This window comes from Lepidochelys olivacea (genome assembly GCF_965140295.1).
Source record: "Lepidochelys olivacea isolate rLepOli2 genome assembly, chromosome: 21".
NCBI classification, from domain to species: Eukaryota; Metazoa; Chordata; order Testudines; family Cheloniidae; genus Lepidochelys; species Lepidochelys olivacea.
In genome coordinates, this window is record NC_140431.1 from 17,168,902 (window position 1) to 17,179,602 (window position 10,701).

Genomic DNA, 10,701 nt, shown 5'->3' on the forward strand with positions numbered 1-10,701 from the left:
TCAATTCAGCTTACCCTGCCCGAGACGGCTAATGCTCCCGAGCGGACAGACACACCCGCCTAAGTGAGGCATTGATCTCTCCCATTGTTCATTCCCCACTGGGACCACGTGGGTCCTGCGGAAACCCTAGTGCCTGCCAAGGTGAGCTAGAGATCCGCCTACGGCAGCACATGCCTTCCCAGCTGGAGTCCCGAAGACCTTCCTCCCTCCCAGCCGCAGCCTTGTCTACACTGGGGTGCCCTAGAGCGGCACTGCTGGGAACCATGACCTGTCCTGGGGCACCTAACCCCAGGCCTGTTCCCAGGGCTGGATTAACCTTTCTTGGGCCTGGTGCCAAACTTATCTGTGGGCCCCGTGGGAGCAATGGAGCATGGTGCCGAGACTGGCCAGGTTTCTGCACCAGTCCCAGGTGGCTCAGCTCCGGGGGGACAGGTGGGGCCCCACCAGTGGTGGGAAGCAGAGACTGCCCAGAGCCAGAAGTGCCCTGGGGTCTGGCCAGGGGCAGAGACGAGCAGTGGAGTGGGGCCAAGGAGGCAGCAGGCAGGCAGGCCGAGAGGAGCAAGTGGTGGGTGGGGGCAGCCCGCGGGGCCCCGGGGTGCAGGGAGGCAGAGCAGACCGAGGCCCTTTCTGAGCATGGGCCCGGCTCCATGGAGCCTCTGGCACCACTGTAAACCCAGCGCTGCCCATTTCACCAAGACGCCAGCTTCATGCTAGAGCTGCCCTAGCTGATGGCTGAAGCCCCCACCATCGCCCTGTCTACGGGAGCATGTCCGTTGTCTCAGGCCTCTCTCCACCTCCTGGAGACATCCTGTCGTTACTCACCAGGCCAGTGACAAACCAGGCAAGCCTGCGAATGCAGAACCTTAAAACATGTTTATTTTTGCCTATGTCTATGCGTCAGAGCACAGCCTACCAGAGAGAGCTGCAGCCTGGTGCTCAGCGGGCCGGGCGGCTCCGGCTGGAATGGAGAACAGAATGCGCATCCCGTGCAGGGCAGACTAACATCCATGGGGCCTGCAAGCCCTCAGGGTGGGGCAGGAGTGGACAGGCTCTGCCTGGCCCCCTGTCGCGGTGGGAGCAGAGCAGCTGCCACAGACCTGGCCTGGAGGCTCCCCAGACTCTGCACGCACGCGCACACACTCTCTCTCTCACACACACACACACACCCCGTGGAACCAGAGCTCCCCCTGCCCCCTCTCTGCTCTCCCTTTACCTTCCTGGGGGCTCCTGTCCACTGCCAGGGGCCTCTTTAGGCTCTCTGTTCAGCACGCTGGGCCCCCTGCCCTGCCCTGTGGGTTTCCCTCTCCAGCTTCGTTCCTCTGAGCAACCACCGCTCCGCTCCTGGCTGCCCCCAAGCCCCTGCTCCTTGTATCCGTGGTGTATCCACACGGAGCTGCGAGGATGCTTGGGGGGCTGTGCCTCTCCATCAATACCCTCACATGGAGGACCTCTGGACATGGGAAGGGGGTGTCCTGCCTCCCTAGCATCAGCTGTCAGGCACTAGCAGAGACAGGTGTCCAAATGGGGCCTGCTCCTTCGCGGTGCTGGGTGATGGAGTTGAGGGTGCTCAGCACCTTCTAGGATCTGCCCATTGATTAGCAAGCACAAGGGTGGCCACTCTTGCATGCCATGATCTCGGTCCTGTCTTTTTGGGGGCTACATCTCCTGGGACGTGGCAGGGATGTGGGGGGCAGAGCTCTCTTATGGGCTGCATTTGCCTGTCAGGCATCCCCCTGTGGCAGGCACATGCCGGGGGGTTGCCCAGACCAATGCCCCGGGCCCGTTTCTGTGCAGGCAGCTGTGCGGCCAGTGGGCGAATCTTCCAGCCCCTTGTTTGTTATTTACAATGGGAAAGAGAGCGGGGGGGCTTCCCATTCTGCCTGCACAGGTTTAAGGGAAGGGAAGGTTGCCTTTGGAATTATTCATGATGCACAGTGTCATCTGGGGGCACGAAAGCAGGCAAGGCTCTAGCTGTTCACCGAGGGGCTGCAGAGTTGGGAGCTCAGGCTACGGGGACATGATCTTCTGGTCAGATGCAAAAGACATTGGCTGGCTTGGGAGTGGGGAATAGGCTCTTGGGCCTTTTCCCTCTCTGGGGCACTGGCTCTGATATGGCCCCAGGGTTGGGGGACTGGCCAGCTCAGGGGAATAGAATACAGGGCACTGGAGATCTGACTGCCCAGAGCTGTCCTGTCTTCCCTTCTGCATCCTCCTGCACGGCCCCGTCAAAGCCCAGAGCCATGGTGAGGCGCTCAGAGCAGGCTGCACCTTCGAGCATGCTGAAGTTTGCCTGTCGGGCCCTGCTGCGGGTCACCAGTAGCTCCCTAATGTACATTCTAGGAAGGCAACCCCTGGCAAGGACACAGCACACAGCCCGTGGGACAGCCGAGCGCTAGGGTGACCAGACAGCAAGTGTGAAATATCGGGACAGGGGTGGGGATGGGGGTAATAGGAGCCTCTATAAGAAAAAGACCCAAAAAATCAGGGCATCTGGTCACCCTACCCAGCGCACAAGCTGGCGCATAGAACCCAGGGCTCCTGCTCTCTGCTTCTGCCCCTGCCTTTCTGTTCCTGGGCAGTGCCACAGGGAGCTTTTCAGTTCTCTAGCCCCGATGCAGCAGGCTGGCATCTCCCAACTGGGTGGTGGCCCAGCCCCTATGTGGGGCTCTTGCCAGGGGACTGAGTTATGTCCTGGCCTGCATGTGGGGCTCTCAGCAAGCCAAGGGGCACGAGCCCAGCCAGCAGCCTCACACTCGCCATGCAGCTCTGAACTGTTCTTAACAGATGAGTTAGCCCAGCCCGCACCTCTCCAGCCAGGGACAGCTCCTGGTCTGATTCTCCCTCTGGCAGCCTGGCCCTTGTAGGGGCCACGGGAGAGCTAGGCATAGCTTCCTCCTGGCAGATCCGACCGTAGGTCTGGACAGTGGGCTGTGCTCACCAGGCCTTAGGGGATCTCATCCCCTTTGCTTCCTGTCACATGCAGAAGTACCCACATCTTCTGGCAGGCAAGCGGGAAGGGGAGCAACTGTGTTTGGAGGCTGGGTCTTTGAGTGGGGTGTGTGTGAATGTACACATCCATGTACACACCCATGCACACTTGTGTGTGCTCTCAAGTTCACACATGCATCCATACACACAGGTATGCAACGCTCCCATGCACACTTGTGTGCTCACCGCCGTGCACACTTGTGCGCTCCTACACACGGAGGCATGCACGCACCCCTAGCAAGGTACCAACAAGCTCAGTCTCACTCCCCATCTCTGCTCTCCCCCAGAGGGGCACACACCGGCAGAGACACTCGCAACCTTCCAGCTCCACGCACACAGCACAGCCGCTCACAGCCTCTGTGCCACGCCACGCAACAGCTCACAGATCCACACACTGAGCGTGCGAACTGGACTGGATGCATGGGTGTGTGTGCAAGAGCGATTGTACAGGGGTAAGCTGTGTGTGGCAGCATACGTGTGTGTCACTCCAGGGAGGGCTAGGCAGAGATGGGAACTGGCCTGTGGAGGGCACTGACCTCCCCCGAGTCAGATCTCCCTGTTTCCTCCCCACCTCCTACCTTCCTGCAGCTGCCTTGGCCTGCCCGGGGCACTCCCTGCCCAGCACACAGGCGGCTGTGGTATTCAGGGAGCTCACAAGGAGGCTACAAGGTAGCGGGGCTTTTTTGCGGGGTGGAGACGGGAAGAGACTGCACAGAGTGGGAGGAAAGGGCCGCCAGCGAAGCAGCCTTGTGGTCCCACAGGTGCCAGGATTGAATCTCAGTCACACACATCCTGCTCATTAGAGTCAAATCGCCCCTCCTCCTTCCCCCAGCACAATCCCTTTCACACGCACCCTGCCCTTGCTCTGCCCCCTCCCCTCGAGCTCCCCGCTGTGTGGCTTGCAGGCTGGTCTCACCTGGATCGCATGCTTCTCTTGGAGGACTCATGCTTCACAATAACATGCCAGGAAAAGCATTTAGACGAGTCCCGGAGCCAGGCCCCGTTCTCGGGCTGATGAGTAGGATGGAAGAGATGGCGCCTTGCGCTCCTTCTGCTTGCCATCACCTCAGGCCCTGGCAGGCTCAGACAGCCCCCAAGACGAGGCCAGCTGGGGCAGTGATGGAGAGATCTAGGGCTCCAGGGAGAGTCCACAGCGACGTACCATGGAGCTCACCACTCTTTGGGGATGATGCTATTCATGGCCAGGCCCTAGAGATCAGTGGGGGCTTCCCTCTGTCCCAGTCTCTCCGGGCTGCTCTCTTCCCTTTGTTCACGCCCCCGCTGTCTGAAGCTAAGGGAGCCACTAGTAGCACGGACAGCTGTAGGCTGGGTGGGACCCCCGCAAGGTACTGCCCAGACAGCCCTGGGTATCTGATTAGCTCCCCCACCTTCATGTACAGCAGCACCCGCCCTCTGGGACCCCCGACCCTGGTCGCTGCCCCTGCTATCTCCTCTGCTAAGCGCTGAGTCCTCTGGCTGCACCTGGTGCATAGACCAAACCCTGCCTCCAGTTGGCCCGGGCTGAGCGAGTTTGTTGCTAGCAGGCTCAGAGCTGGGATGATCTGTGTCAAGACCACATCTCATATTGAGGCAGGCAAAGGGACCACTACAAGGGGACATACTGCTCTACTGCCCCCACTCCTTCTCTGTGCCCATCCTCTCCCTGGGAAGGGCCCAGACTCTCCCCGGTGAAAGGAGAAGGGAAAAGGAAACATAGGATGGAAAGAATCAATCTGTAGCTCGGCAGAGAGAAAAGCCACCAGGATCAGGGGGTGGAGGAGGCTTGAGGAAGGGAGATGTAGAAGGAGCAGGAGCATATTTTGGGGGCCCCAACCCCCCTATCTGCTCAGAAGTGCTGCTACGTCTGATCACGTAGTTCCCAACCCCCCTTCCCTGCAGGACTCCTGTGCGCTGCCTGCTGCCTTCAACAGCCTCCATTACCAGTTCTCCTTCCTACCATCCCTGGAGCACGCAGCCCCTCGGCTCGCTGGGACAGCCCACACAAGCGCCGTACAGAGGGGTAGAGGAGCAGTGCCTCCCTGGCAGCCACGGCACAGCCCGCCAAGGGGTTGCTGATGTTCTGCAATGCTGAATAGCTGTCCCAGAAACCCAGCTTGTGCCTTGATGTATCACTGTAATTAGGAATGGGAATCGGATCATTAGGCTGTCATCCAGAGAGTGCACTGGGGGACCAGCTGGTGTTGATCATGCCCCACTGTGTCCTGAGTTCGTGATGCAGGAGGGGCAGCTGACATGCCATCTTACAGACCCCAGGAGTGATCAATTGCCACTTTCATCCTGATGGAGCTGAAAATCTCTGGGTTGCATTAGTTCCAAAAGGGGGTGTCTAGCAAGAAGCTGGTAGGTAGCAGGAGAGAGACCCCCGCTCCCACATGCAGGTCCCCAACAGATGTCAAGGCTTTCAGTGGCCAAGCTATGAAAGCAGAAGGTGACCTTCAAATGGCGGATCCAGGTCAAGGTTGTGGTGCTGGGACACCTCAGAGATGAACATGGTTTCACACCACAGTAGTCAAGAGCAGACCTGGGATGTCCCTTGAGGAGTAAGGAAGGGTTGCCCCGGCATTGCAGCAGCAACCCCCCACATCCCATCTTAGCTGGGTGGGCCACTGGCGCTGTGTCCCTGCTCACGTTTCCTTTCTCGGTGGGACTCTGCAAAGCTCTGGCTGGAGGAACTTGCAGTTGTCATTCCACATCGAGGGCTGGGGGTGGCTGCAGGGAGCAGACTGCCGGGCTCTGCTTGCCACTTGGGCTCTGCTGGATGGGAGGACAATTGGGGTGATAGCAGGATCAGTGCTGCATAGCGGGAGGCAGCGCCTGGCAACAGTGTTGTGCCATGTGCATGGAGATCCATCACCCCACTGCTGGGCCCAGCCCCTGCCCCCCTGGCCAGCTTCGCTCTAGGGGAGGGTCACTACCTGTCCTCATCCACTCGCTCTGCAACACTCCCACCTCTCCATGTCTTCCGACACTTACACTACGATGGGCGTGTCCGAGAAGACAGAGCTGACAGAGTCTGGGTCTGACACTTTCCTGTGGGCCTTCTGGGCCCTTCTGGCCGCCTGCTCTGGCGTGCTGTGGGGTTTGACCTTGCCGTTCTGGCCTTGCATGGGGCCGGAAGCCGCGAGCTGGCTGAGGCTTCCCTTCCGGCCGCCTGCCTCGGGGTTGTGGTTGGGCGTGGTGCTGAGCATGGAGGAGTTGATGCTGTCCTCCGGCAGGGCGGCCAGCTTCTCGTTGCTCCGGCAGCAGCATCGGCATGGCGTCAGGTACAGGTAGATGAGCACCAGGATGACGCTGAGGATGCAGCCCACCAGCGTGGTGTAGGCCGTGTTCAGCGTGTCGTGAGGCCCATGCTGGGTGAAGTTGTGGACCATCACGTCCACATAGAGGGTCTCGTTGAAGGCCTGGCTGACCGCGTAGCAGGTGTACGTGCCCATGTCCTCCACCCGGATGGGGCGGATCTGCAGGCTGCCGTTGCCCAGCACGGTCATGGTGCTGTTGGCGGACTCCTCCGGGAAGCGCCCGTTGGTTGGGGTCACCCACTCCCTGGTGGTCGCCCCCCGGACCTTGGTGTCGCAGTCGATGGTCACCGTGTCCCCCAGGTAGGCCTCCAGCATGTGCTCCTTGAACTCGCTGCAGTTGAGGGAGTCGTGGCGGTTGAGGGTGAAGACGCTGACGCTGCGCTTGGCCTGGGGCAGGCTGCACACAAGCTCCTCCCGGAAGTCCACCACCGAGCTTAGCTGGCGCGCGTGCCAGTGAGCAAAGAGCTCGTACAACCCGCAGTCACAGTTCAGCGGGTTGCTGTGGAGGTAGAGGCCATTTTTCATCCAGGCGGGGAGGCCTTTCAGGGCCGTGACTGGCAGGCCCTTGATTTTGTTGGCGGAAAGGTCCAGCAGGGCCAGGTCAGGCAGCTTGGCCCGGTCCTTCACCAGCTCCACCGGGAAGCGGGAGATCTGGTTCTGGCTCAGGTAGAGTTTCTGCAGCCTGGCCATGTCGTCGAAAGCGCTGCGGTCCATCTGGGCGATCTGGTTGTTGTACAGCAGCAGCACCTCCAGTTCCTGCAGCTGGCTGAAGAGGAACTCCTCCAGCGCCTTGAGGCTGTTGGAGGAGAGGTCCAGGTACCTCAGGTGTGGGACGTGGCAGAAGGCCTCGGTGGAGATGAAGCCCAGGGCGTTGTGGCTGAGCAGCAGGGAGTGGAGGTGCGGGAGGCGGGCGGGGGTCCAGTCCGCCCGCAGGCGGGTCAGGTTGTTGTGGCTGAGGTCCAGGATGGCTGTGAAGCGAGGCAGCTGGGTGGGGATGATCCCCAGGCCCAGCTTGGAGCAGCTGATGATGTTGCTGGCACACAGGCATCTTGGGGGGCAGTTCAGGAGGGACCCAGCCTCCGGGGCCAGGCCGCAACCCAGCAGCAAGAGGAGCAGGAGCCAGACTCTCCCGCAGCGCAGCGCCAGGCGGTGACCCGGCGCTAACATGGTCAGGGGTGCCAGGCGCAGAGAGCCGCAGGGCCGGGACCATGGGCGCAGCGCCGAGGCTGGTGCGGGCTCGGGCTCGGGCTCGCAGGCTGCTAGGCTCTGGCGCAGCGCGCGGGGAAGGCTTGGCACGCTGCCGGAATATTAATCACCCGAGTCATGCTCGCATCCACCTGCTCTTTGCCACGGGCTGCCCGGCGGGGGATCGGGCCGGCGGCAGCGGAGCCTGGCCCGGCGGAGTCCGTCTCCTCCCGCCTCGCTGCTCTGCGCCGAGCCCCGCACCGGGCAGGCGGCGCCACCGCTCCCTCTCCGAGCCGGGCGGGTGCGGGCCGGGCCGCGGCTCCTCCCGTCCGGGGAGAGACCCCCGCGGCGCTCAGCCCATCCTCGCCCCTCCCGGCACCGGGGCCGAGCGAGCCGCTGGCGAGGGCAGCCCGCGCCCCGCTCCTCGGACGGCGCCGCGCGGCGCGGCAAGGAGCCTGCCCGGGGCGCAGCGAGCGCGGGGGGCCCCGAGTGCCGGGGGGCGGCTGTCACCGCGCGGGGGGCTGGCTGGCCGGGGGGCCGGGCCGGCGCTGCCCGCCCCGAGCCGTGCTCATCGCCGCCCGCCGCGGCCGGGGGCTCCTGGGGCAGCGGCCGGCCGGGAAGCCCGGGAGCGAGCGAGCCGGGAAGCCCGGACGCTGCAGCAACCCTGGCTCGGTCCCCGGCTGGAGGGAGGCGGGGGCCGCTCCTGGATGCTCCGCAGCCGGCGCCCGCCTGGCTTTGCAAAGGTTCTGGCTCCGGATCCTCCTCCGCCTTGACGGGCCCGGGCGCCTTATTAGCATGACTCGGATCGTATTATTCCGGGGGGTGCGGCGCGAACCAGTCCCCGGCCGCTCCCCGCGCTCCGCGGCCCGGCATTGGCTGGGGCTGCGCCGCAGGAGCCCAATGAACCGTCGCTGGCTTGTAGCCTGTGACGCGCTGCCTGCCGGCAGAGACACCCAGCCCCGCTGCCGCGGGAGCGGGGCCGGGGAGCTAGGCCCGGCCCGGCCCGTGCGCTCCTTGCGGGGACGCGGGCAGCTCAGCACCGGCTGACTCGGGCCCCTCTCTAGGTCGGAATGAGCAGAGCTGTCCGAAGGGAGCGCCCCGCGCAGACTCTGGGCTGGCTGCGGGCATTGCGTCCAGCCGGGAGGGTGGGTGGCCTCCTGGGTGGCATGGGGATCAGGGGAAACCACATGAAAAATAAGGGACAACACCATGTCCCTTCGCAGAGCAGGCCTTTGCCTCTCACTTGTACATTTCTACTGCCCTCGAGACAGTTGTCACCAGCGTCAACGTAATGTACTTACCAGTCTGAATTCACTTCCTGCCTCTTAGAAATAAGGGATGGGTGGCCACCCAACTCGCAGGGTGCCAGAGGAGAAGCATTCGCAATGCCAGGCTCCACTGAGGGAGCCAGATCTTATTCTTTACTCGACTGCGCTAGCAGGTTCACAGCACCTTCCCTTCTAGATAAGAGATGGCACATGGAGAGCAGGAGAAGAAGCGGAGGGTGGTGGGAAAGGGTGGGCAGGGGGTGGGCACTAGATAAGGAGATGGGCCAGAGGGGGGGGTGTGCATGCCTCTAAATGGGGTTGCAATTGAGCTAATGGAGAATTCCCCATTGGGGAAAAAATGTCCATTTTGGAAAAAAGGATATTTTTTATCCAAAACCTGAAATATTTCTATTTTAAACCAAAATATTTTATTTTTTTTAAAAGTCAGAAAAAAATCAAAGATTTTTTTTTTGACAAAAACAAATATATTTTTGGTTTGGTTGAAATTTCTCATGGGAAAAACAACCCAGCCCTGGTTCTGAAGCTTTCGTTTGCTTATGTAGCTTTAACTGCAAACTGGGGGGAGGTTCCCGGTAGCAGGGCCCCATTACTCTGGTACTAGAGAGCTGGACCAGACTGAGGGGCAGGCATTATATAGTTTATTCCCACTGTAGGTCCCACATGGGCAATAGGACCCCAATGCCAGGGAACAGCACCGATTTCTCAGGGCCAGGTTTGCATCCCCCTCTTCCCCAGGCAGTGTCTGTGCATCCAAAATGGACATAGCCCCCCAAGCATATTTTGCCCTCTTTTGAAGCATCAGTTATTGCAATAGGCAAGATACTGGATGAGGCCAGTCTGCATTTTGAGGAGACTAGATGGACCATTGGTCTGACGCCGTACGGCAGGAGGCAGGAGAGTAGCATAGCCAGCCCAGTGTTGTGTGCAGATCCAGAGGGCCCAAAAAGCCTGGAAACATTTGGGTTCTTACTAGTCTCAACCCTTAGAACACTTCGAGGTTTGCCTTTGAGTTACCTCTGGTGCCTTTGCGGTGGTCTCCTGCCCCTTGGGGCCTCCTGTAGCCCAGCGGGTGTGCTTTGCAGTTTGCTCAGCAGGCTGGAGGAGAGACAGCCATGCAATATTCACTTCTTTTCCATCACTCAAAGGCAAGCCATGGAAGCAGCCAACTTTTCATCTTAGTTGTGGTTTCCAAAGTTACTTTTAACTGAGACATCAAGGAAATTGCTAAAGGTCATAAATTATTAGTGCCTTTAAATTTTCATGTCACTTATGGGACTGGATCTTTCCCAGCACAGATGCCCCAAAACACAGCATTAATCCTCTCTCTCTCTCTCAGAAGAGGGCTCGGGAAGGATGGCTACAAATCATGGGCTTGCGGTGAGTTGATGGAGACATGTTGGGCTAAACTCTCTCAGGGACAGCAGTGGAAACCGCTTTGACTTTGATGAGCAGTTGAGGGCACAATTTGACCTATTGAATCCAGATGGAATTGGATGGAGCAGAATTATATAAATAGCTGTGCAAGGCTCAGGGGTTGCTGAACAGGGTTGGAGACAACAAGAACCAGACCGAATCTTCAGCCAGAGCCAAGTCTTTCTTTGACTTTCTGAAAAGTTTGGCTACCTCTGGTATGGTCTTCTTGGGTGGATGCAAATTTGCATGTGAAACTGGGCTGCCTATATAGTCCAGTATCCTGCCGCCTGCTGTACTGGATCATCAACCCAATGTTTGTAGTTCATGCTGTGACACTCTGTACCTCAGGGGAACACCCAGCACCCCCATGTTCATCCTTGTAAAATGATTCTGTGGTATCCAATGCAAAGTTTGTCATGTCGGGTGTCTTCGAAAGGCTCATGATACACTGATCATTGTTGCTATAGTGATGTTATAGTAATTGTTACAGTAATGTTATAGGTTAT

The 10,701-nt window shown here is 59.8% G+C and overlaps 1 protein-coding gene across 1 annotated transcript; it reads right to left on the reverse strand.

Moving 5' to 3' along the window:
• Positions 1-854: 854 nt before the first annotated feature.
• Positions 855-8,388, reverse strand: AMIGO1 (adhesion molecule with Ig like domain 1). Its single transcript, XM_084611301.1, has one exon. The coding sequence runs from the start codon at positions 7,473-7,475 to the stop codon at positions 5,979-5,981; it is 1,497 nt and encodes a 498-aa protein (XP_084467427.1). The 5' UTR covers positions 7,476-8,388; the 3' UTR covers positions 855-5,978.
• Positions 8,389-10,701: the final 2,313 nt, after the last annotated feature.

Excerpts from the sequence above, each read along its gene's own strand:
- AMIGO1 (XM_084611301.1), bottom strand. The coding sequence starts at position 7,475 with ATGTTAGCGCCGGGTCACCGCCTGGCGCTGCGCTGCGGGAGAGTCTGG.